This window comes from Choristoneura fumiferana, chromosome Z, assembly GCF_025370935.1.
Source record: "Choristoneura fumiferana chromosome Z, NRCan_CFum_1, whole genome shotgun sequence".
Lineage (NCBI taxonomy): Eukaryota > Metazoa > Arthropoda > Insecta > Lepidoptera > Tortricidae > Choristoneura > Choristoneura fumiferana.
In genome coordinates this window covers 7430606-7458475 of record NC_133472.1, presented here as the reverse complement: position 1 = coordinate 7458475, position 27870 = coordinate 7430606, and the positions used below count along the sequence as shown (strand labels likewise).

General features: G+C 38.4%; 2 protein-coding genes across 9 annotated transcripts; one reads left to right on the top strand and one right to left on the bottom strand.

Moving 5' to 3' along the window:
* Positions 1-17: 17 nt before the first annotated feature.
* LOC141445311 (uncharacterized) lies at positions 18-16248 on the top strand. Of its 5 annotated transcripts, XM_074111117.1 has the most exons (17): positions 62-145; positions 654-1161; positions 2741-2903; positions 3744-3924; positions 4006-4059; positions 5491-5577; positions 6411-6930; positions 7832-7981; positions 8795-8850; positions 9967-10240; positions 10953-11124; positions 11982-12162; positions 13095-13187; positions 13377-13436; positions 13515-13574; positions 14147-14361; positions 15008-16248. In XM_074111117.1, exons 1-16 carry the CDS (start codon positions 100-102, stop codon positions 14314-14316), a joined length of 2775 nt encoding a protein of 924 aa, XP_073967218.1. In that variant the 5' UTR covers positions 62-99; the 3' UTR covers positions 14317-14361; positions 15008-16248. The 5 variants fall into 5 exon arrangements, with proteins under 5 accessions (XP_073967234.1, XP_073967218.1, XP_073967210.1 ...); XM_074111133.1 differs by lacking the exon at positions 15008-16248 and having other exon boundaries at positions 18-64; positions 14147-14515; XM_074111109.1 differs by lacking the exon at positions 15008-16248 and having other exon boundaries at positions 14147-14515.
* Positions 16249-16343: 95 nt separating this feature from the next.
* On the bottom strand, positions 16344-18821 carry LOC141445339 (uncharacterized). Of its 4 annotated transcripts, none has more exons than XM_074111155.1 (3): positions 18598-18821; positions 18257-18439; positions 16344-17532 (listed from the first exon to the last, which is right to left on the bottom strand). In XM_074111155.1, the coding sequence occupies exons 2-3, from the start codon at positions 18297-18299 to the stop codon at positions 17159-17161; spliced, it is 417 nt and encodes a 138-aa protein (XP_073967256.1). In that variant the 5' UTR covers positions 18300-18439; positions 18598-18821; the 3' UTR covers positions 16344-17158. The 4 variants fall into 4 exon arrangements, with proteins under 4 accessions (XP_073967256.1, XP_073967266.1, XP_073967276.1 ...); XM_074111165.1 differs by having other exon boundaries at positions 18257-18431; XM_074111175.1 differs by having other exon boundaries at positions 18257-18405.
* Positions 18822-27870: the final 9049 nt, after the last annotated feature.

Genomic DNA, 27870 nt, shown 5'->3' with positions numbered 1-27870 from the left:
GTGTTGTGTTTATTTGCAGGTATCAAACCATAGATATGAGAGCACAGATGAGAATGAGTGTATGGTGAGTGTGTTTGTATACTGGTAACCTCTTGTAAGATGATGGATGCTAGTAAAATAAATAAAAATAGTGAAGCTAGATCAAGTAAGTGTATTAATTCGATATATGTACAGTCAAAACTGTTTTATTTGGTTATAATATAAAGGAATAAGAATAAGAAGTTTTTAAAGAATAAGGTTACATCATTTAAGCAAACGTCTTTACATGTAATTTATGAGATTGTAACCAGTATCCGTACATTGCTATAACTGGTGTCAATGTAAACCTTTTTGACTGTATACAGGTGTCCCACAGCTATGCCGCTTTAAGGGAAAGGGAAGGTATTTAGATATTGTATTGTAATTAGAAAAAAATGTCTGGAACAACACATTATTATTATTAAAAAAAAGTTCAATCAAACCCACCCAAAAGGCTCAACAATAAGGTTTTTTTTTCTAACTAAGATAGCATGATGCAAATGAAGTCTTCCTTCAACAATATTATCTATCTTTGGTACAATAATTAAGATACTTTCCTTTCATGTGGCATAGCCGTGGGATACTGTATTTGTATTATTTAGACAAAATATTAAATAATTTATTCATGATTACAGAACCCAAAGTAGTCAAAGTGGTAAAATTGAAGCGGTTTATGCCGAAAATGGATGCAAAAAGATTAATGTGTTTCAATCATATTGATGCTCACGCGCCAAATCATTGCACAGAAAATGTAGACTGTAACACTGGAGTCCTAGAGGATCCAATTGTAAACGAAAAAGAACCAAAGAATGAAATTGATAATCCAAGCAATTTTGAAGATGGCTCCAGTTCCTCTGAAACTGGGTTAATAGATCATCGAAAACCTAAAATAATAATAAAAGGCTGTTGTCATACAACTGAAGAATTAACAAAATTAACAGAACACTATGATGAGACTCTGGTTGAGTTGGGGAACGTTTTTGAGTCTCGAGAGGCCTTTCGGAAATATATTAACGATAATGCTAAAAGATGGTCTTACTATTATGTGTGTCGGACTAGTAAGAAAAATTTATTAGAGTACAATTGTATTTGTATGGCATATAAGCTTAAACCCAAAGCACATATTATTAGGAAGCAAAAGAAGTAAGTAAAATATTAATTTCTACAATATTTTGAACCAATTTCGCCTTTTTAAATTCACTTGCATGATTTGTTGTGTATTCAAGCATGCTAACATGCACACTATTATTACACTTTTATATTTATTGTTATTATAAGCTTTCATTTAACTTACCCTGGTTGTTTATTTATTTGGGTCAAAGAACCGGAGTCAATAAAGGAGTCGGATTCAATAAGCGGATTCGGTACTGACACCGGAGCTGTATTTAGTGAGTCAGATCACTTTGCATAGTCGACATTACCCATGTCTACTGACAATCATTAAAATAATAGCCAGTGTAAGAAATTAGTTCCAATGAAATTCCGCAACATGGCGAATAGTCATATATTTTTGGTCAGGCTTTAAATACGAACCGACAAAATACATTACTTCTGTACAAAAACAGTGATAATATAAAATCACAAAAGGTTACGAACACTGTTTCTTATGCATATCTGCAAATCTGCAACTGGAGTGCCGAAAACGCCGATGGGCTTCTAATTTAGCTTTCCCTGGATGCCGCTGACGCCGATGAGTGTCTGTTCTGCAGAAGCGTCGGCATCGCAGCAAAGTACGTAATCTGCACGGCTACTACGAAACGCGCGGCAATGAAAGAGTATAAGTGTTAGAGGGACTTTACAGACTGCAATGCAGGATAATGAATATTTCTTTTTCCCTGAATGGCAACACTTGCATAGATAATAGATCGCTCGTTTTTGGCTCGAAATTCGAACTTGTGATTTTATTTTGCGTAATATACAAAATGTACCCACCCAATATCATATTTTCTCAAGTTTTTTGCGATTCCTAAGGTCAAAGAATCGAATTGCTTTAAAATTCCAGAGAAATAATGTGTTGTTTGGGAGAAACGTGTGAAAATGGTGTTTTAGAGCGCTATCCTGCTCTGTTTCGTTTTTTGTCCTTTCTGGCGGTTCACTTTTATATTATAGATAGTCTGTGTGTTATGCTTGAATATTTACTTAGATCAAAAAGTAGAATTTTGTCGACGCTACGCTAGTTGACGTGGTTTGTATTGTACGGAGCGGGTGGCCTATTGGAAAATAGTATGAGCAGCGCTACGCATCTAGGGTTGCTATACGTCAGGATTTGACCGGACATGTCCGGGTTTTTGACCCTTTGTCAGGATTCCGGCCAAGTCTCCGGATTTTTAGAAATGACCTCATTTGAAAAAAATAATTAACATTTGTGTTGATGATTACTCCGATTTTTATGAGTGAAATGAAATGATAAATTAAGTAGTAACTAATCAACAAAATTAATAATACTTCTTTCAAAGCAATTTAACATAGGATAAGTTACATTACAGCTAAAGAGATCTCAATAATAAACAGTGAGCAGCTAGCGTAGTACTGCGTAATCTCTGTTACAAGAAATGTCAGGACTTTTAGGGTGATGTCAGGATTTTTATTTTTTTCATATGGCAACACCATACGCGTCGCGTGCGACGGATTTTACCTGCACCCGCAGCGTAGGCCCTAAAAGTTCCGTTTAATTATCTTGCCAGGATTAGATTGACAAAAAAAGTGTATGAATTTTGTACAGGCGGACCACTGCTTGCCCTTGCAAAATACGGCTAGCTGTTGACCAAGACACAAAAAAGGTTGCTGTGTACTATGTGTGCAATCACCACGACCACGATCTTACGGAGTCGGCGTTTTACCAGTACCCGCACGCCAAATATCTACCTCAAGAAGTCAAGGATGTGGTACGTAAATATTTGGGTAAAGCCAGCCTCAGGCCGGAAGTACCTTGTTGCTTTTACCGCTATTGTAAGGAGAAAAGTTGGGATAAAGTGAATCAAACAAAGGTTACTGAACTCAGCTGTAATCCATACTTCTTAAAATTACAAAGCTTGATTGTCTGTTTGACACTTAAATCACGGAACCGATTCATATGAAATTTGAACTGGGAATACTTTTAAACCCTGGGTCTACATACAGCGCCGGCACTCGCCCTTGATCAAGGTAGAGCGAGATGGTCTACAGTTTCCGTGCCTCTCAAAAGGTGCCATCATAATTTTATTCTGCACTGGAAACTGGAAAATGGCACCCCTTACCATCTGGCGCCTTGAGCGACCGTTCCTCCTGCTCTACCCCTGAGGGGCTACTACGAAATTCGCAAATCGAAGTTCGTATCGCACCGTCCCTTTCACTCGCGGACAGCAACATACGAAGTTCGAGTTTTGCACTGCTGCTGCTGCTGCTGGCGTTGTCTACAGATAATAGTTTTCAGCCCGGAAAAATGTATAGTTCGCGCGGGATAGCGATAAACGAATTCTTCCCAGACAGTCGCGGGCAAGATAAATGCTATACGGAGCGATTCTTGAGGCGTGGTCTGGAGAGCTACTACGAAATTCGACAATCGAAGTTCGTATCGTACCGTCCCTCTCATTCTCATATTAAATAGCATTAGCGTCAGCGAAACGGCAAGATACGAAGTTCGAATTTTTTATTTCTTAATATAGAGCCTGGACCAACCCTGACCGACGCAATTAATTATGTGTGTGCGCAATTTAATTGTGTTTATTAATTTTTATGTCACACAGATTTTAGACCTGGCTTACCTCGGATTAGAGACAGATCTCATTCAAAAGTACATCCACTCCCTAGTTGGCCTAACAATAAAGAGAAGACATATAGCATCATATGCCTACAAATTCAAAAGGAAAACAATGCAAAGAAATTTAACGGTTGAGCGAAGACAATACATTAAAGATCTAATAGCAAGTAAGTATCTGTTATTTTCATAAATATCGTTTGAAATAATAGAAAATATAATATTTAAAATTGTGCTTAATTTGTTTTCAGCAATCCGGGGTGCTTACAAAGAAACCATGGACGTGGCTTTAAAACGAGACTCGGGTGAGTAAGAACTATCTAAACAACTAACCTTTGGCGGTAACCGCGGCTTACCTACGTCTCGTCTAAAATATGTCTAATAGTTTTTTATCACACTTGCTCGTAAACAGTGTCGTAACATGCAGGCTACCTTGGTTGCAACCCCCCAAATACAACCCTCGACCTTAATGTGCTTGTCATGAAACCCGTGGTCGGTAAATGAGTCATTGCGCGTAAAATTTGCTTGCCATGAAGCCCAAGGTCGGTAAATGAGTCCATGCCCGTACTAAAGCTGCTGCGCGCGCTGCTGCAGGCCCACACGCACACGCACGTTGCGGCGCGTGCTGCGGGAGGGGGAGGGGGAGGGCGGCGCTGCCAAGAGCGCAGCCCAAGGTATCGCCAATATTTGGAAGAATTATATTTTTTCTTTTAGAAATAAAATTGTTACTCACAAATGTGATGAAAAACATCGTATGTCGCACGGGCGGAACTCTAAGTTCGTGTCGTGCGGTCCCTCTGACACTTATACTATTTAATACGAGAGCGAGAGGGACCGAACAACACGAACTTCGAGTTTCGAGTTTCGTAGTAGCCCTGCTGCACTATGGGTCGGCGGCGTCATTTGTTTTCGTGAATGTTCGGAACTGAACGTTTTGCCCGCTGGCGAATGATCGTCGCGCACGGCATTCCATCCAAAGTCAATATATATATTTATTCAATTTAGCCTATAAAGGTGCGTTTTCACCTAGTGCTCAGAGCATAATGTGCTGCTATGCCGAAGCTCGCTCGAAACACAAAACATTTGTTTTCATTCAATGAGGAAACGAACAAAAAATCGTACCGAACAGTTCGCTGGCAGAGTTTTCACCAGCGATCATGACCGGTGGTGATTTACTTTTAGCTAGTGCAGCGTTTGTAAAAATCGGAATTTTATAAAAAAAAAGCAAAAAAGGTGTCAGGCGTCTAATTTTTTTAAACAGAGAGTAACAAGAAATGACAATTTATTAACCGAGCTGGGTGGGACATTGTTCCAAAGATGGACGTTTTCACTGAATGAATGAGTGAGCGAGCAATCGTTCGCCGAGTCCTGCCGATCATCACTGAATTCGAAATTCACGTTCGAACGCCCAAGTGTTTTTATCTACTGCAAGAGCGAACGATTGCTCGCTCGGAACTGTTCAGGACACAAAGTGAAAACAATTACAAATAATTTAATGTCAAATAGATCACTTTAATGTCTAATAGAACTTGTATGATCGTGTATCTTTTCCCGTACGAACTACAACCCGTGGTACGTGTACCTATAGCAGTCACCGTTAATGCGCAGAATTACAAAATATCTAAGTGATCGCGGGGCGGGTTGAGCTGGCAAGCGTAAGCGCGATTTAGATACTGCTCAATTTTAGGTTACTCAAGTACTTACATAATCTTGTTAAGTTGTTAATTAATTTTCAGAAAAAGATTCTCATGTAGCACATGGAATCAAAAGTAACAACTCTGAACAGTGTAAACGACGAAAATCGCAAGGGAATGCAAAAGATGGTTAGTACACGTACCCACCTATTTAGTACAGTCACCAGCGTTAATATCTGCCACAGCGGAGCGTGCAAAAATATCTGGCACGTCCTTCCGGCCCTAGAAATAGAGTCGTATCAGATATTTATGCACGCTTGTTGTGTCAGATATTGGTGCTGGTGACTGTACCTATTTAATTTTACAATTCCTTCAAGTTACATTACCAATATATCAAGGTATTACTCTTTTATGTAATGTACCTAATGTCTCGTCTCATTTGTGTTTCATTGACTTCTCATTTCGTCTAATTCTTTATTCGTCATACCTACTGGTTCTTTAATTATTCGTCTTGTTCGTGACCTTATCCGTCACTTTATTTTTTTGTCAAATTATGTAACTTGTCTCTCTCTAAGTGCTTGTTTACACTAGCGTTTTTTCCGGCGGTTTCTTGGCGGATCGGGAACGCGCCGTGCATACATCGCACCCTGAGATTTCTTCGCGATTATTCGCCGCCTGCGTGCCGCCGCGGTGCCGTCGCGTGGACGCGGCGATCAAGCCACGTACGGTCACTAATGTTGGCGTCCACGCGGAGGCACACGATATCGCAGCGTGCTCGCCGTGTGAACGACGCGTTCCTGCTCCGCCGGGAAACAGCCGGCAAAAACACAAGTGTGAACAAGCTCTAAGTAAGTTTTTTGTCTTGGTCTTTCCTGGACTAATTTTTTGTTTGTCTCTGTTGTTTTTAGGATCATTCGCAGTTTATTACTATTAGTTATCTAAACTACCTCTTTGGCATTGGCCTGGGCAGTAATGAACTATTCCTATTTTCTTTTCAAATACATACCTTTTTATACTTACAGATAAAAACAATTCCTTGGATACAACAATAGATGACGATGTAAATATTAAATTAAAAGGACCAGGAGATGCCAATGTCTTTGATAACCTTCTCGATTCTAATGTAGACCTCAATAATCACGACGTTATAGTTCAATATATAAATGATGAGGGCGTACTATGTGAGCAGAATGGCGCACCGGTCACCAATAGTTCAGCTATAATGCAGCTGATTACAAATTACGAAAACACTATGGCCGTAAGCAATATGAAAGACGGATTTCTCGAAGAAGGGACGGGATTTAGTGAGCTAGTAGAGAATATTACCGATAATATATACACGTTAGATTGGCGCTGTGTACAAGAAACGCAGGCTGAAATTGAGGAAGTAAATATTAAATCAACTGAAGATGTAGTAGCAGCTAACGGTAATATGGTAGTGGCGACAGCTGATTGTGAGCTTGATCCAGATCAAGATATGAAAAGCAATAACAGGCCAAGGATTACAGTACTAAGTGACAGTATTGTGAATTGTGATAAAAGGTATAAAGATTTTCGATCTTAGCTTTCTGTAGGTACCTTTAATGGAAAAAATGGAACTCTTATAGGATCACTTCGATCTCTTTCTCAATGGCTGACTGGGTGTGTGTCATTGCATTACTCTTTTTCTCGGGAAGGAGAAATCTACGAAGTACCTGGGCTGAAACTCGATAATAAACGTTTTCCCAGAGATAAGACCAAACTAGATCGATTTGTCACCCCCGAAAATTCGTTGGAGCCGTTTCCGAGATTCTGATTATATTTGCACGTTTAAAGGTATTAGATTTTAGATATCCCCTTTCCCCTTTGTCACTCTTGTTACTATGAAAATCACAATCATTTTGTTATTTTGCTACAAATCACCAACCAGAGGGCATTGTCATCTATGTACTAGACTGCATGTTTCTTACATCAAAACGGCGCACAAAATTAGTTCACAGCGCGCTTTTGTGAACAGTTCACCGTAGTTTGTTGACGTCCGTGACAGGAATCTGTCACAGTAATATTGATAATTGATGTGCCGCGCGTTTTGTTCTAAACAGCCAGTCTAGTGCCGTAACGTAAATAGATGTCGATGCCAGAGGGGGTTCACTTTCAATGGCTGACGTAATTTGGGGATGACTAATGGTATGTGGTATCGAGCTTAGAATATACAATAAATTATTCATTATTTAGCATGGTCGCGTACAGTTTAACAGAACTAATATTTCTTCCTGATGTCTTCCCGAATTTTAGTAGGCACCGCGAGAAACTGCGCTGTTATTGTTAATAAGCACTGTTATTGGTATATTGACTTCGCGCTAAGTCCCAGTTTCAGGACGATTGGAATTATTAGTTGTGTAAAGCTGCAAGTATAATTTATAAATGGGGTATACACACAAATTGCTCCTTGTTATTTTTTTAGCCTGTCCCCTACCCACGCGGGTCCAGCAGTGTATGCTGATATGGATATCTTTAATAAATATTACTTTGTGGACCATCAATACATTAAATATGAAAGTGGAAATAGCAATGATCTAACACAGAGAGCGAACAAAGAAACACAAATAAATCGGTAAGTGTTTTGTATAATATCTAATTAATAACTTTAGCTATAAGGGCTAACGTACAATCAGCATCAATCAGCGTCATTTTGCTCGCATTTTACGATCCCTGATTATGACAAAAATTACATTGTCTTTCCACAATTATGTAAACAGATAGAGACCCCTTATTATGTAGACGGCGATTTTGAAGACCAATCGGGATTAAACCTAACCAAGTTAGGTTTTTTTATTTTATTTATTTGACTGGATGGCAAACGTGCAACTGGGTCTCCTGATGGTAAGAGATCACCACCGCCCATAAACATCTGCAACACCAGGGCTATTGCAGATGCGTTGTCAACCTAGAGGCCTAAGATGGGATAGCTCAAGTGCCAGTAATTTCACCGGCTGTCTTACTCTCCACGCCGAAACACAAAGGTGCAAGCACTGCTGCTTCTCGGCAGGATTAGCGAGTAAGATGGTGGTAGCAATCCGGGCGGACCTTGCACAAGGTTCTACCACCTGCAAAGGTTAGGTTAGGTTAGTTTTTCGCAACTGTCAGCACCGCATTTTTGCCTGTGATTCGTGTTGTCAACATTAGGAAACTTCATAGTTGTGCAATCTGTCAGGATTTACTGTGTGGCGAGCATTTCGACCGCGCATGAATAGAAACCATAATCGACGCGCCACTGCTCCCTGGCGGCGCTTTTTTTGGGTTAAGTCGTCTTAAGGGCCTAAGCTTTTGATTACTTGTTTTTCATTTTTAAAACTACTTTTGATCATGAGAACCGTTGCTTAAAGCAAGCCGATTACTTATTTAATATTATTACTGATTGTTACAGTTACAGTCAAAAATGTATGACCAAGGAGGCGATAAATTGTCAAGAATATATAAAAGGTATGTATCGACTGTTATAGACATTTTAAAGTGAAAGAGCGAAACCGAGCAAGACATAGGTATATATTAAATGATATTGTAAAGTAGTATTGTAATGTATATACTCAGCGGCACAAAATTTGGCCCACTCTACATGCAAAATTACCTATTATTTGCATACATTTTAGGGTCAGATTTTTTGCCGCTCAGTATATTTTAGAAAGCATTACGAGATCGGATCATCGCAGATATTTTTGGCAATAGTTAGTACTCCACCTGTAAAAACGACTTAACGCAAACCCTAGACCTTTCTAATTAGTAAATATGTGTAAGTGTATCGATGGGTCGAGAATATTTTCTGGGGCGTTATATTCTTGTATAGAAAATGTTCAGCTGTCAGATAGATCACAAAACATTCTTAGAAAGTCACTGTGCGTACAGTCCGTTTATAAGAAACTAGCTTATGCCCGCGACTACGTCTGCGCGGATCTAGGTTATCGCGCGGTGGCGCCCTCTACCGGAATAAAAGGTATCCTATGTTGATCCTTGGGGTTCAAACTACCTATATACCAAATTTCATCAAAATCGGTTCAGTGGTTTCGACGTGAAAGGGTAACAGACAGACAGACAGACAGACAGACAGACAGACAGACAGACAGACAGACAGACAGACAGACAGAGTTACTTTCGCATTTATAATATTAGTAGGGATGGCAGATTGTTAATCATTAGGTAAAATAAGGCAGGTTTTAAGGTGTAATTACCTACATATATAAAAAAAGCTTTCAAATGTGTCATAATATCTAGTACCTTTTTCTAATTTATTACCTAATTAGCACCGCTTGTATCATCTAATTTATGTATGAAAAAAAGTATGTTAATTTAACCTATATATTCAAGATTATTCCCGACAGTACAAGCTCGTGACAATTTATTTATAATTTAAGTTCCAACTATTCCAAAGGAATGTATTTTATACAATATTTGTGCTTTCTCTCCAAAACGAATCTCCTCGAGAACCTAAAGCAAATCTCTCTGAGAGGATATTCTCGAGAATTTTCCATCACAATTGCCCATAAAATCCTAGCTCTAGCTAATCAGCCCACTATGACTAATAGAAACACCTTTATCTTCAAGCTCCCGACTCCGAAGACACCCCCCCGCCCCTACGGATATGCTTGGGTCACGATGACCTGACGATGTTGTCAGATGCAGACGTAATTTTACCTGGCGCCAAGTTCCTGACACACCAGGTCTTCCTGAAATACATTAACGAGCGTGCGAGCCGTTGGTTCTTCTACTATTCTTTGGTAGAAAGCGGAAAGGTGCCCGAGTTTTATGTGTACAAATGCGTATTCGGGAAGCACAGGGCGTCTAAGAACGCTTATCAAGCCAAAGGATTACGAAAAAGGTAATTGATCTATTTTATGCTCATTTTTTCACTTATTTAGTGACTTGACGGATTATTCGCAGCAGTTCTAAAAAGGAGAATTCATCATCGTCATCATCATCCCAGCCTATATACGTCCCACTGCTGGGCACAGGCCTTTTCTCAGAACAAGAGGGCTTGGGCCATAGCTCCCACGCGGGCTCAGTGCGGATTGGGAACTTCGCACGCACAATTGAATCGCTTCGCAGGTTCGTCCAGGTTTCCTCACGATGTTTTTCCTTCACCGCAAAGCTCGTGGCAAATTTCAAATGTAATTCCGGACATGAATTTCGAAAAACTCAGAGGTGCGAGCCGTGGTTTGAACCCACGACCCTCTGCTTGAGAGAAAAGGAGAATTATTAGTATGAAAAGAAAGGAACTGCTGCACGTAACCCGATTAAGCGAAATTAGTCTTGGTTTAGAAATTGTCGACGCGCCTCAAAATCGCCCTCTTGGTACATTTTTTTCGCATTCTATTTCTAACAATTTTTGAAGACTTAGCAGGTTTCATTAAATCGACACCAGTAGCGTGACACCGTAACGACAATTTCCATCGCGTTGCATTGAAATATTAGAGAGTTATTATATTAGTGACATATATGGCAATGGCTGTATGCACAAAAATGAGAAATACCCACATAAGTATTATTAGACCAGCGAAGCGCACTCAAAGCTACATTTCTCCAACTTCCAGAGCCAAGTTGACAACCCAGTGCCCCTGTCAGATCAGGCTGCGGCGTCTAAACTCTGAGCCGACTTACTTGACGGTGGTTTACTCTTGCAACCACCACGACCACCCGCTCGATGCTCAATTGTTCAACGCGCAGCCACACAGTCGCCGGCTGCCTGAACACATCAAGGAGGAGGTATGAACCGATTCACAAGCGCCTTCCTCTTAAACAATACATTTTTGAAATGGGTGCCATTACTAATTAAACTTCCCCAAACATGAATGTACTTACATTTGTTTTAACAATAACGTTGATTTAATAACTTAATTTGGTATTGGCACTTCGCTAGCTCAGCTCGTGCATTGTGGTCGCAATGGTGAATGGATGAACATTTTACAAACGCTTGAAACTTTTTTTATCGATAGGAATAACCTTTCTACTTATTAACAGAAAAAAATATCAGATTTTTAAGTAGCATCAATTAATAATAAAAAATTAAAGAGTTTTCTTTACTGCCAAATTACGATAGTCCGGTCGGTTACGGCTTGTTCCATAGTCCAAAATAAAAAACATTAAAAAGAATTTATGTGTCTTTGACTCGTTCGTTTTGACAGGCGACACTCTTTTACCGGCTCGGATAATACCGACATGGAAATACCGCCCCGGTTTTTCATCTACACACCCATAGTAGCTCATGTCAGTTTCTATGGGCGGAAAAACATGTCTATAGATATGTGCATATATATGTGTGTGTGTGCGTGCGTGCGTGCGTGCGTACTTATTTTATACTATAAAGGATTAGATACTACTAATAAGTACAAACTAGTAATAATACTAATATTTATTTAGTATTCCCATTTTGTCAATAGTCTTTGTTCCGCAACAAATGGCAAGGGCGATGACAGAAAGATTGGTTCACTGAAAGAACGAACGGCCGGGGAGACTAATTTCTTTGTGCAATGAACAGTTGCCACGCGCACCGCACAGCGGTTAGCTAAAATCGCACGCAGTGTATAGTTATCGTTTACAATTTCTCCCTTCAACAATTCTAGATAAAAGACTTGCTGTTTCTGGGCGCGAAATCAGACCTGCTCAGAAAATATGTGACGTCAGAAACCGGCCTGCGGATATACGACAAATACTTCCACAACGTCCGAGTAAAGATGACAAAGGACAACGAGAAACGACAGCTTACCGAGGAGAGGTTCGAGGCTCTGACACAGAAACTCAAAGGTGAGTATAGTCGACCAAGAAATTTCTTTGCCACCCTAAGGTCATTTGTAGCGCTTAGAACGTCAAAGCCTATTTTCACTCACAAGTCAATTATGACAATCAGCCTTATTGTTTTACTAGTCTGTTACCCGCGACTCCGTCCGCGGAGAATTCGTTTATGGCTATCCCGCGGGAACTGTGCAATTTCCCGGGATAAAAACCATCCTATGTCCTTCCCCGGGACTCAAACTATATGTGTACCGAATTGCATCTAAATCGGTTCAGCGGTTTTGACGTGATGAAGTAACAAACAAACAAACGGACACAAACTTTCGCATTTATAATATTAATGGGATTTCTGAAGTAGGAACTGTCATTAAAATTGGCAAAGCACTTTCTTGGTCGAATATACAAGGGGAGTACAAGGCACTGATCACAGGAGGGAGATAATTGTCTCATGTTGGTGCGGAAATGTTAAGTTGTCTGTAGCATTCGTGTTTGTTGCGTTATGAGTTGGTTAAGAATTTTTGAGAATTTTTTAATTGTAGCTAACAAATGTTTCCTTAAATTGATCTTTATATAAAGTATATCCTCGTGCCGCCCAATGAACACCAAATTGTACAAAGTGACACTTAGCACAATCGCCCAGAATTAAGCCATAAAATTTTGACCTAAACACCCAGTGTACATTACACTGTACATAAACATTTATCGGATCTCAAATTTAAACTTTCGCGCTAAAGTGAAATTACTCGAGAGGTCCTGAATGGTTGGTTTGACAACTGACGTTTGGCAGATGTTCACAGACAAAGTTTTTACTTCCGCCATTTTGCCACCACGCCGCCAACACGCACGACACGTAATAAGTTAAATAAATGAATGAAACAAGAATTGCTCGTTTAAAGGTTTTATAGATTATTATTATTTCTAAGACAAACCATTGTTTTCTACAGATTTAAAAGCGACATATGGCAGTGCAACGAAAGAGAATCCTCAATTCAAGACGGTACAGGGACAAGCTGAGAAACGCCGGCGTTCTTCACGCAGTAAGTAAAGTAATCATTGAATGTTGTGTGGACAGCGGACGATATTGACACTAAACTGCAAGTAGTTGTCCCATGATTTTTCTCTATCTACAAGTGAATAACCCGTTGAAAATAGAAAATATAGAAAAAACATAATTATCATAATTGCATAAGTTTAATACAAAAATGTTTACTTTGACTTTTGTGCAGATCAAACGGAGACTCAATACGTTCAAGTTGGTATTAAAGAATCTGCATCGCAAACACCAGGTATTTTATTATAACAATATGTCTTCATGCTGCTCGGCTTTCCTAGGATTCACCGAATAAATGTGACATGTATTTCAGAGTTTTATCAACTAGAAAGAATAGAAAATAATGCCAAAGAAGTTTGCATAGTTCAGTCAGGTATGATAATTTATTTGGAATCTAGATTAGAATCATCAACAAGATAGCCCGAGATCCCAAATGTTAGACTTTTAATAAGGAAATAGTTCTGGCAGTAATCTGAGAAAGAGCAGTGATGTTTATGTCATCGACAAGACGATCTTTGGCTGTCAATATTAGACATGTTTCAAGGAAGTTTGAGTACCTATTGCTCCCACCTTTGGCGAAAGGCGGTTATTGTTTTAAAAAAGACAATTTAAATGATACAAAATTATTATTGCAAATAAGCTCATGAATCTACCCCTTTAAGGAATAGGTCGAACTACCATCACCTGGTAAATCTGTGTTTGTACTCGTAATATCTTAGGTCTCTAGGTTGGCAACGCATCTGCAATACCCTTGGTGTTTCAGATGTTTATGGGCGGTGGTGATCTCTTACCATCAGGAGACCCACTTGCTCGTTTGCCATCCAGTCGAATAAAAAAAAAAATAATAATTTTCTGTACCTTCTGATTGGAGTCGTATATCTCTTTCCTATTACCAACGTACGGTAATGCTTTATTTTAACCCACATTATGTCATTTTGCTCACAGATACTTCACAAACGGGAACATCAAGAAAACATGGCAGATTGGAGAAGCGTCTTAAGAACCTCTCGTCTCATGAAGAGACCCTGCTAAAAGTGAAGAAACTACAAGAGTCAGTCAGGTCCGACAATCTCAGAAATACTTTCGAGGTTGTACAGTACAGTGGTACAATTTAGCTAAGGAAACAGGAGTGTGTATGAAGTGCCCTTATCAATAAAAAGGTACAAACCCTTTGCATAAAGTCACCGTCCACGTTACTTTTTATGCCACGGTATTACCTCGTGTGTTCATGAACTCAAAACTGAAACTTATGTTTTGAGACGATTTTTGAATGGCCAAGAAAAAAAATTGCAGTGGCAGCCTGATGAAAAGCAATTTAAATTTTAAGTTTAGAACGTTATTGATTAGAAAAAAAAAACTATTCGAATACTACTTTTCATTTCTTTGTTGAAATGGCGGAAACGAATGGTTTGCGCTCGACAGTGATTTCTCTACATAAAGCTGGAAAGAAACCTATGAAGATTTTGAGGCACATAAAATGTCTTGGAGCCAGCCGTAATTTTTTATTTATATATATATTTTCATTTATCTCATAAACAATACAGTTATTGTGTTGAAAATTACATATTGATATATGATCTAAAAACAAGGGCCTACAGTCGAAGATAAAATCACTACTTAGTTTAAAGGAACGTTTAAGAAGGGCTAAGCAGACACGGTCCCAAAAAGATTTCGCTTACCGAGGCTTACCGCCCAAATCTTAACCGCCGCAAAAAAAGTTCAATCTACGAAACAACATAGTTTATGCCAAATGCTCAAAAAAGGTCTCTGTGCGAAATATTCAGCATACTCATCTCCATCTTCCAGCTAGTGTGTGGTGTGGTGGGATGTTTCGTACGAAGGTGCAACGGAGTTGCATTTTTGCCAACAGACTGTTAAGGTGAAGGCACAAGAATACCAGGCTTACATTTTGGAATGTGTTGTGAAACCATTATCAAAAGCCCTTTTAAAAAATAAAGACTGCCAATAAGATTCCGCTCCGTCACACAAGGCGAAGTCTACACAAAATTAGCTACGAGTAAAGGACGGTTTTATCAGTAAGGAAGAATGGCCATCACAAAGTTCAGACTTGAACCTGCTGGACTACTCACTGTGGACTGATTTGGAGCTGAAGGCTTGTCGCAAGTCTCCCAAATTTGGACTCCCTCAAGCGAGCCCTGATTAAGACGAAGCGTATTCCGCTGAAAAAGATGCGTGCCGTCATTTTGAATCATTTATATTTAACTAGCGGCCCGGTACGTGCTTCGCTACGTATACAAAAAATGTGATAAATGAAGAACCGCTCTACCGATTTTGTGCAAACTTCACATAAACCATCTACTAAATAGTCCGAACAAAGCCTAAACATTTGGTTTGGATAGGTAAGCCCGTTCTTGTTATTAAATTACAACGTAAAGTGGCATTGATTTTTATATTTAATTTTTTATGTAATATAATGATTATTCTACTGTCTAAATTTCGTTTAAATACATTAAATAGTTTTCGAGAAAAAGATGTTTTTATTCGTCTCAAAACTTATGAACTTACGAGGTATTCACTAAATTATTTCAGGCTCTTGCTACTCGAGCTCGAGCACCAATTTGGAAGGGTTTTTAACTGCTATTAATCGCTTAAAGCTGGACACTTTTGCAACTTTCCCTGCGCAAGAGTTTGTCATCCTGCCATAATCCGTAGCAAAAAGTGTCGTCTCTGTGTCTCACAAAGGGAAATACCAAAGTGACAGATAAGAAAAACAAAAGTTTTACAAAAACAAGATTTCTTTTTTTCTTTTCTTTCTAATGCCAGAAAAGCCTACAAAAATATAAACATTGCTTTTTTCAATTCTATTCTATATCACATTTTTATGATACAATTCAACACATAAGTAGTTTGCATAGAGCAGCGAATACGAGTAGTAATTTCGTAGTACACTCAAGACCTGTATTGTACGTTACCAAGACTTCAAAAATATGTACTTACACACATTTATGCCAAGTACCATAAAGTCGATGTATAAGTAAGTAGGTACCTACAGCCTTGACCAATCTAAATCCACAAAATATATGCATCCAAATTGTATATAACATTTATAAATTATTAGTAAATACACATACGTAGTTTTATTCACTGCAAATGGCATGCTGGTTCGCAATAAAACAAAACCTATAACAAAAAATATCATCATCATTCTCTTATGTCCGTCAATTAGAGTATCAGAAAATATTGTACATATATTTTATCTTTAATCACACAAACAAAAAATGACAAGGGTGAAGCGCGTCAAAGTTCGGAAGTGGGGGCCACGACGTCACGACGTGCTAAAGTATCTCACGGTGTGTTGTCACGCGGAGCTTTAACTGGTAATATCTTCATTAGGGATGCGTGGTCAAATAGGAACCCTTATAGTTTCGCCATGTCTGCCAGTCTGTCTGTCTGTCCGCGGCTAAGCTCAGAGACCGTTAGTACTAGAAAAATGTAATTTGGCGTGAATATACATATCAGTCACGCCGAGAAAGTAGAAAAATAAAAAACCGGCCAAGAGCGTGTCGGACACGGCCAAAATAGGGTTCCTTAGCCATTACGAAAAAATTAAGTAATATTTTTCTAAGGATTTCGTATTTTATACGGAATCTTCCAAGTTTAGGTATATTTTATACCTTAGGCTGCTATTTACTTATAAACTACTAATAATTCTCAGGCAATCTTAGCCGCTATAATTTGATATTTGACTACCATTCTGATTTTAGAGGAGGGGACGCTCGATTTTAATGAAAATTTGCACTTTAAAATTAAATATTTCGAAAATTAGAAAAATATTTGATTTTTTCGTAATGGCTAAGGAACCCTATCCTGGGCGTGTCCGACACGCTCTGGCCGGTTTTTTTTTGTTATTCCAACTGACTCATTATATTTATTAGGACACTAGCCTATTCTACTTACATATGAAATGGCCAAACTCTCATGGCGACTTTCATGGCCTTACATAATAGCACTCAATATACATCCAGTAATCCTGCAACAAGCAGATGGACTAGCTATACCCCCGTTGATAGTGCAAGTGGAAATTGAGCACCCAGGGCCTGAAATATGTGTATTAGTAGTTGTTGAAGACGTTATATAGACGCCGCTGTATTGGCTGTTGGTACAGGTAGTTCTGAAGAGCTGGCTGTTATTGATGTTGCAGTTGGTCGTTGTTGAAATCATTACATGGGCGCCGTTGTATTGGCTGTTTGTACAGGTAGTGGCGTCGAGCTGGCTGTTATTGATGTAGGAGTTGGTCACCGTCGATGAAAAGCACTGGGAGTTTGTGCTGATGTAAGAGTTCGTGCTTACACACGTGCCATCAGGAGATACTGTTGACAGAATAAAAAACATGTGAGAAAATAATGTGTTTTAAAATAAATCTGAAATGCGGCACATATGCGGCATTCTCGAATGGCGTCCGCGGAACGGGAGACGAGCTGTCGGTAGGCCTCCAACAAGATGGAGCGAGGACCTGGTTAAGATCGCGGGATCGCGGTGGATGCGAAAAGCACAAGATCGGTCTGAGTGGAAATGTTTTTATTGCACAGCACAAATAGTAGGTAGTGATGGGGAGTTGGTTGGTGGAGCGGGGGGGGGGAGGGGAGAGGGGCTGCTAAGACAATTTTTCTATTCAGTGATCTCTTCGTAATATTCAACTTTCAAGTGCAAATTTTCATTGAAATCGAGCGTCCCCCCCGCCCCTCTAAAATCTAAACTGTTGGGTGGAAAAATTTGACAAAATTCAGAATGGTAGTAAATATATCAAATTTACAAGGAAAATTATAGCGGCTAAGATTGCTTGAAAATTATTAGTATTTTAAGTGTAAATAGCAGCCTAAGGTATAAAATATACCTAAACTTGGAAGATTCAGTACACAATACGAAATCCTTAGAAAATAATCTTTTTAGAAATTCGATATAAATAAGAGTATTTTTCAAAAATAACACGCCCGTATGCTAACCAGATCCAATGGGAAGGGATTTATGAAGAATTTTTGGGCCCCGAATGGAAAAAGTTGTATTAAAATATAAATATGCCCACTTGCCACTTACCAATGTCAATGGCTAGAGCCATGATCAGCATGAAACACTTCATGATACTTCAGAAAAATGTAAACAACTTTTGCAACTACATAAAAAAAAATTATGTCCTTTTCATTTGAAGAGTCAGCAGTCGAATGTTGTTATAATTTGTGTTACGCCTCATATAAACAGCAATAGTTTTGCCCTGTACCACTACCATGAGTTTACAGTGACCGTACTCGATAGCGACGGCGTAACTTATTTGTATGGAGAATTGTACAGCGCCTCTACAAATAATTTACGCCGTCGCTATCGCGTACGGTCACTGTAAACTCATGGTAGTGGTACGATAATAACAACGCAGTAGTTACATCATCATCGATCGCAGTAGTTCATGTTCAAAATGCGCAGTAGTTAATTTATTCCATCCAATAGGGTGACACTCAATCTCGCCTCATTTTACGAGATTAAATCCCGTAGCATAAAATGACGAGATCTCGGGCGAGATTGGTGAGATTGAACGGCGGTAGTCAGGGGCTCATCACGCAATTTACGGATGTGTTCGCTCGCGCGGCGACTCGTTGACTGACGAACTGGGCTGCAGGGCTACTACGAAACTCGAAACTCGAAGTTCGTATCGTACCGTCCCTCTCGCTCTCGTGTTAAATAGTATAGTGTCAGAGGGACCGCACGACACGAACTTCGAGTTTCGAGTTTCTTAGTAGCGCAGCTGGGATGGGAGTTTCGTCGGTGTCGGACCGCGAATGTAAGCAAACTATCCCGACCAGGGCTTCAAATACCGTTAAAAAGTTGGTAACGTTATCGCTGTCATACAGATTTAACGTGAAACGATTTACCGTTACTTATACACCTTTTTACCGGTATAAAAATGGTAACGTTATCAGCTATTCATAAAATTAACGTTAATTCAAAAGTATCGTTAAATAATAATGTAAATTAAATTTAATTGACCCTTAGATTATATATCGATGGTGGAAGTCTCAATTGGCGTAAGGGACAATATACCAAAAATCACTTTTAAACATAGAAAACTAGAGTTTTTTTTTCTCTGTCGATTGGTAGTAGGTATTCAAGTTACGATACGCCCCTTATTTTTGCTGTTATCAACATTTATTATTTTAAAATAAAATAGCTTAAGGGACATGAAATAAAATATTTGAGCTGAAAAATGGCGTAAATGTATTTATTTTAATATTTGGGTCGTAAGGGGCTGTGGCACTTTGAGGTAGTTCTGTATGTTATTTCAGACTAAAGAGGTTTCAAGTCTGTCAACGTTTTATTTATACGAGTATCTTTAAATTTTACACCACAAAACTTATGTAAGCTTCATGCAACTTCGTTTTATTATATTTTTTATTTATATCAAATTGTTTTGCAATAATTTTAGTAAATATTTTTTAGCATGTTGGAAGAATCTGGCCGTATGACCATTCGAATTCAAAACTAAACAGTACTTAGCGTCTATGGTAGACGGCTTAAAAAATATATAATCAGGGGATCTACTACGAAATTGGAAAATCGAACTTCGTATCGTATCGCTGACGCTAATATTATACTACAAGAGTGAGAGGGTTTGTTGCAGTCATTGTTTTGTGCAGTCATTTTCATTTTTTTTAAACATATTGTCGGCATATTTACTAAATTATCCGTGCAAAATACAGCTTTCTAGCACTGATAGTCTGTGAGTAAAGCCGCGGACGGACAGACAGACATGGCGAAACTATAAGGGTTCCGTTTTTGCCATTTTGGCTACGGAACCTAAAAAGAGATGGATCTCTATTAGTCTGGAGGATCAAGGGTAATTTTTTACAGTTTGCTCATAACAGCCTACCCACGCTGGTACCAACCAGCATTGAGTCTGGGAGGGCATTTTCGGCAGCTGGGTACATATTCGTAGAAACTGGTTTAAAAGATGCCGTTTGTCAGACATCACTCTAACACATTACGTACCGTACAGTCAAGTGCAAAAATAAGTATCTATTCGAACCACTCAAAAATATGTTACTACGGCCTTATTGCGTCGGAATAAGTGTCTGTGGTACATATTTTTGAAACTTTGATTAAGTTCATATTTTTACACTTTACTATACATACACACTTTTTTTGCGTGTATAAACGCGTATCATAAGTTATAACACAGCAATGCAAAATGTGATGTTTCTCATGACCCATTTTGCCATGTACTTAGACAGAAGGAGTTGCCTGCCGACCGTTTTTGATATCACATCACTCGAAAATACCATTCGAAAGTGGTGAAAGAAAGAAAAAAATTACAGCTCTAATTTTGTTAATCTTGTCAATTATCATTATCAATTAGATGCATGACTATTGAGCCGTTGTTTTGTAGCAAAACACAGACTTTTACTACTTTCGAATACCTACTTTAAGTATTTTCGAGTGATACCTATTTTAATTTCAAACATTACTTTCGAGTGATGCGATTTTCATAATCGATCTTCATAAGCGCTTTGTGTTTATCATACACAAAATACATGCAACAGGAACAAAAGAACACTTACTAAAAGTAACGGAGAGATATTTCAATCCGAGAGGTGAAAGTGAGCGTTATCAGCCACATTGTCTGCGATCCTTTCCAAAGCAGCGGGACCAGTTTCGTTCATGCTAATAAGGCATGGTGATGAAATTTTTGAAACTTGTAAACGAACATATACCAGTACCTCGCTTTTTCAGCTGAATTATGTATGACACTGAATTGAAGAGACCCTCATACTAGAAGCTGTGTCGTCGTTCGTTGACGCCACTACATTTAAATTAGGAATGTAGCAAGCATTACGCACATATCGCACCTTTAGAATAATGACAGCATTTTGAATTGTGTCAGTTTCATTCTAAATGTGCGATATTTAGCTGCATTTGATGGATTTGGTGTGTATTGGGTCGATTCCAGGAGATTCCAGGGTAGGCAGTTGGCGTCTAGTGCATAAAGTAAAATCTCCGTCTAAGACCAAGGTGTCAAAAGCCACAATCAAAAAAGTTTCTATATATTTTTTTACATGTACATTTACTAGCGTTATTTATTATAGAAGTTCACACAATTCGGTATTTGACTATTTTGTATATGTTTTATAAATTAAAAATTCACAATGCCTGTTATCGAATAGTGAATAGAGAAACAATTTTTAAGCTACCTTTACAAATAACAATTTGAAATTTATGATTAGACAGAGAAAGACATACTGGCATGTGACGTCACACGCCAGTACCGCCATACTTGCTGCATAGAGAAAAGCATTTGAGAAAGAGACAGGTATACAGATTTTTCAAAAAATCACTATAAATCCAATTTTCAACCGATTTAAATTTTCTCTTCGCTAAACACTATCTGTATATCTATATTTTCAAAATAATATTAAGATATGGCAAATTAAGGAGTTGTCAAATACCGTATTTTAAAATAGATCCGTTGTTGCATTAAAAAAGTGTGCATTTTTACCGTTAAGTTTCAAATGTTAAAATAAATGGAGTAAGTATAGATCATGCGTATTTTTATTATTATATTTAATAACCTACCCGTCATTTTGAAAGCTTTAGAAACGTATCAATTTGTAAGGTGCACATGAAATGAGTATACATAACAATGAAATGAGTAGGTACTATGAGTATTATATAACATAATGTCGTATCAAAAATTGATGTACTTTGTCATACAATCATGTTTTTAATAGTTTTAATTCTCGCACATTGTACGTCCGTGTTGGATAAACTCTTGGAACCAATGTATAGATTATCATCTACTATAGGTACACAGTTATACTTAAAATTAAATTTTCATCTCTCCTGTTCGGAAAGTTTATTTTTCTTGGGTGGAAATCTTTTCATAATCAATTTCGCTATGATTTCTTTGGTAAATGTATGGGATGTCAAGATGACATTAGTACCTACTAGCTCAAAGGGTCCTCCCTGGTACGAGTTTCGGTTTCCTTGACTGTACAGAGTAAGTACTTAATTTATTCTATAGAAATATTTTACAATATTGCGTTTACTTCAGCGTGGCGATACAGCAACTAATTTGGCAATCGTTTTGTCAATATCACACGGTTCCACATCGCACGCTGCTGTCATACAACATGGTACTTTGTCAAAGTAAACCATCGAACTGTACAAGCCATAAACGAAAATTAACGATAGTTACACACCAGGCGACTAGGCTACTTAGTGATGTAATGCTTTTATTTGATGTTAAGCAAACGTACGCACCTTTTATATTTTTTAGTTCCGGTTGCAATATTGCAAAGGTCAGACATTCTGTAGTTAATGCAAGAGAACGAGTAAGTCTAGACGCTTGTGGCTACAATTCACTGAGAACAGGAGATGCCTTATTCTGGCCCGAAGCCCTGTATGTACTACAAAGTGCAAAATTAGAACTTTGCATCTTGCTGTCCGGCTGACGCTTACCTATACAATTTAATACGAAAGTGAGAGGGATAACGGTACGATACGAACTTCTATTTTCGAATTTCGCAGTAGCCCCCCAGTTCAGTACATCATTATCATTAAGTATGATCCTCCTTCTTAACGCCCCTTCAGTCTATAATAATTCTGTGAATTATTTTCCTAATGGGGCCTGCAGCATCGCATCGCAAGATGGAATCTATTCACTACAACTGGAGACATTAGCTACAGAACTACAATTAAATTTTCACTTCTCATGCTCGTAAGTTCGTGTTTATGCAGGATCTAGGCGACATAAAATGACTTTTTATGCTTTAGTGCATAAAATAAAATCTTCGTCTAAGACCAACTTAAGACCAAGGTAATCCAGGTGTCAACAGCCACCAACAAAAAAGTTTCTACCAAGATGTCAAATACCAGATAATTGTATTGTTACCAAATTTACATAAGTATGCCAAACTTCGAGTCAATCGGACCCTCAGACCATCTTTTCTATGATCTGAGATCTGAGATCGTACCACTAGAAGTGGGACAAATTTAGCTTGTAAGATTTGACCCAAATAAATAAACTAACAAACAGGGCAAGCTAAAGAAAAGCTTGTAAATACGGCCTCTGATCTAAATGGATTATACGAGCGAACAGGCGATTAACGGTTAGTGATCGCATAAGCTTGTTCCTACCCTCATCCCCAAGGGTCAGACAAAAAGTGCCGATGACGTCAAACCAATTATAGGATGATTTCAAATAGTATTTTTGATTTTAATAAACAATTATCACTTATCATTTATCAACCTCTTTATTAAACGATATAAAATTTATTTTATTCACTGATTTCCATTAATTTATTTACGATTATTTTATTACTTCATTAATGCTACTTTGTTACTACATGTCACACGGAAGTTTAAACAAAAACATCATCTTGTGTGCAAGATTACGTAATTTTTACGTCATCCGCACTTTTTGTCCGACCCCTGCTCATCCCATACTGTTTCACTGAAAGAAGTGGTGGAAACGGTTGTGATTTTGAGTATGCTAGACAACATAGAAAGAAAGAAAGAAAAAAACAAACATTTGTTGGTAACGTGGGAAAAATAAAACAATAACCTAACCAACCAAAAGTTGGAAAACCCCCGACTTTGTCACTTCAAAGTTCAATATCTCAAAAACGGTTAAACCGATTTTGATTAAACATGTCTTAGAACCATCGCTAAAAACACTGATTTCAAATGAAAAACCGGCCAAGAGCGTGTCGGACACGCCCAAAATAGGATTCCGTAGCCATTACGAAAAAATAAGTAATATTTTCCTAAGGATTTCGTATTTTATACGGAATCTTCCAAGTTTAGGTATATTTTATACCTTAGGCTGCTATTTACTCTTAAACTAGGTACTAATAATTCTCAAGCAAACTTAATCGTTACAGTTTTCCTTGAAAGTTTGATATACTTGAAATTTGAATTTAAAAAAAAAACCACCCACCGGTTTAGATTTTAGAGGGGGTGGGATGCGCGATTTTAATGAAAATGTGCACTTTAAAGTTGAATATTTTGCAAACAAATCACTGAATCGAAAAATCGTTTTAGCAACCCCCTAATGATGTATGATGGTCAGCAAATTTGCGGTCTTGCGAACGACGTCGATCTTCCTTTGGGACTATCTGGTCATCATACATCATCATCGCAGCCTATATACGTCCCACTGCTGGGCACAGGCCTCTTCTCAGAATGAGAGGGCTTGGGCCATAGTTCCCACGCGGATCCAGTGCAGATTGGGAACTTCACACACACCGTTGAATTACTTCGCAGTATTGTGCAGGTTTCCTGATTATGTTTTCCTTCACCGTAAAGCTCGTTGTAAATTTCAAATATAATTTCACACATGAATTCCAAAAAACTCAAGCCGGGGTTTGAAATCATGATCCTCTACTTGAGAGGCGAAAGATCATTAAAAAAAAACATTAAAATATGGCCTCAGGTTGGTATGAAATATGAAGATTAGCATCATGATTCTAAATTAATCGTTCTTGTTTTCATGTTAATGATTAGGTATCTATCTATACCTTTAAACAAGCAATTCTCATATATATATATATATATACCCATAATATTATAAATGCGAAAGTGTGAGCGACGGATTGACGGGATTTTTGGCATAGAGATAATTTAGGGCCAGAGAGTGACATAGGGTACTTTTTATCCCGAAAAAATGCACAGTTCCCGAGGGAACAGCGCGCGATAACCGAATTCCACGCAGGCGAAGCCGCGGGTAAAAGCTAGTATACCTATATATAATTTCAGGGATCTCGGATAAGGCTCCAACGATTTCGATGAAATTTGGTATTTGGGGGGTTTTCGGAGATGACAAATCGATCTAGCTTGGTCTTATCTCTAGGGAAAACGCTTATTATCGAGTTTTAGCTGGAGCAAAGCTCGGTCGCCCAGATACTAATAGGTAATTATCAATGGAATTTTTTGATACTTTGACGCACTCAACTCGCAGCCCCGCGAATGTCGCAATGCATTTAACGACTTAACGACCCCTAAAAGAACCTGTTTTCGTATTAAGGTAACTGAAAGCATTAATTGTGTATGATTTCGCTTTTTAGGACTTGTTCTACCACTCGGGCTAGTGCCTCGTTTATGACTGGCTGTTTTAGGTAATTCTATTGAAATTCTAGGATTTTACTAAGTTGCCTAGAACCCGCAAACGCGCGCACGGAAAATTCCGTAGGTAGGCACAGAGAAATTACAAAGTTTACATTTATTCCCTAAGTACGAGTATGACTTACTACGCTTGACCGGTTTTTTTATTTGTTAATCTTTTGTTACTGTTTATTTTATTATTGATCCAAGTTTGACGTTTGCATATTATACTTAATAGGTAACGTTAGGCTGCAGCTCCACTGTGTCCGTTTTGTTACAAAAAATATTAAGAAGAATTCGTAACAAAACAGAAACATCCAGACAATATTTTGGGGACACATGTCCACTGGAGACCCTGTTTTTCCAGCTTGGAATCATGGACTGAATCTACCTACCAAATTTTGTTGAAATCGGAGAGATAAACTCATGGTACAACGTTAGATAGAAATGCCCACCTACCAAATTTCAATTCTTCCTACCATTTTTGAGTGCAAGAATATAACAACGAGGTCAGATTTTCCAGAACGCTATAATCTGGACATCTTTTGGGCCAAAGTGAACAGACACCTTCTACGCAAACGTGTACCATCTTAGGCCTCATCTTCGCCTTCCATCAAGCGAGATTGAGGCCAAACGTAAGCCTAATTTATACATAAAAATAACATTAAGTACGCAAGCACGTATTCACGTAGCTATATTTACAATATTTAGTGCGACAGTTACAAGGAGAGTGGTGCCCTCATGCGGCGCTCGAAAACAATCCAAATCAAATATCAACACATATAAAAAGTAGGCTATTTAAACAATGCAACAGACTCGTAGCAATGTATGCGTACGTGGTCGCTGCTAGGCCTATACTACGAAGTGCAAAATTTGAACTTCGTATCTTGCCGTCCCGCTGACGCTAACATTATTTAATACGAGAGTGAGAGGGACGGTACGATACGAACTTCGATTTTTCGAATTTCTTATTAGCCCCCTGGTTTCCAAGTTCATTGCCCTTTCGTGTAACAATTATTACGGTGCCACACTAACGTACTGTCGTATATGTGAATAAAACCGCGTTAATTAATTAATAATGGTTTTTTATTCACTTAGACACTACGCTTTACAAGGCCAAAATCCAGAGAGAGCGAGAGCCCTCATGAGGGAGCGAGAAGACAATTGTCACATTAACGTTCCGTTCCTCACACGTACCTACTAAGTATAAACGTAGGCTTGCATTGTTACCAACAGTAGCGGCTACGTGCAAAGTGACCGCTACTTACATAGCTAAGATTAGGGTACGATGGTCATCGAAACCCTGCTGGATGTCCAACTACTCAATGGAAGCTCAACTCATGCCGTACAGATATTTGTCCAAGTATGTCCTTATTTGTAAACGCTTGTTTTACAAGGCGTATTTTGTTAACGTTGACGAAGAAACATGACACCAATTCGGTTTAAAAACAATGGAAGTGAGAAGACAAAATTAGACATTAATGACATTGGAATAAGAACCACGGCACGCGTCATCGTGAATGACTCTACCTATAGTCATCCGTACCCCTTTATCGGCATTACTGGAAGTTTTTTCCAGTTATCCCCACTACGCCAAAAGCTATTTCTGATAAAATCTGATGATTTAAAAATACTGTACAAGTATATTAAAAGATAGATAGATAGATAGAATTTTTATTCAAAACAGCATACAAAGCTCAAAGTACAATAGAAAATATACAATAATACCTTTTAACTTAAAACTAGCACCAAAATAAAGTTCACTTGTTATTGTTTAAATTGATAAATTGAGAGCCCTGCGACGATGTCTAGAATAGGCGCTGACTCAGCATATACTGCAGTAACCTGCAGTGCTGCTATTCTGTCAGAAACCCATGGTGTTTGCTGCACAAGGCAATCAGTCTGTGCCTCTTTAATTATTCCATATGAAGGATTTACTTCTAAAAAAGAGACAAACAATGACACATAATAAAACAACATAATAAGATTGGTTTTTGGAGTCTTTTTGTATTTTGTATTTCAACTCCAAATTTTGTTACTTTTACGGTCATCCCATAAAATCCATATCGAAAATACCTACAAACTGAAACATAGATGCACAAAAAAACCAGAAAAAGAGACCAGCGCTGTGTCTGTACTCCTGTCCAGTGGTGGTGTAGCGGTATAGCACGTAGCGCGGAATGTTGAGGACCTAGGTTCGATTCCCAGCGCTGGGTCTCTTTTTCTGGTTTTTCTGTGCATCTATGTTTCAGTTTGTATTTTCGATAAGAAACATAATGTCCAATTGTTTACATTTTTGAGTAATTTACTTTTTTAAAAGCAGATGTTAAATAAATGCGTGGTGCCTAGATACGTGTATTTTGGTTGCGTGTGCCCAAGAGCTGCGGTTCCCTTCTGGTTCCGTCCAGGGAAAGAGATGTGCTTCGGCCGTTACAACACCCTTAGCATTGTTCAATAGGTAACTTCCAGGCCAATTATAAAGAAAGAAAGAAATAATATATTGCCACAAAAAAAAAAAACTAGTAATAGTACATTACTGCAGAGGCCATGAAGTAAGGGATTGA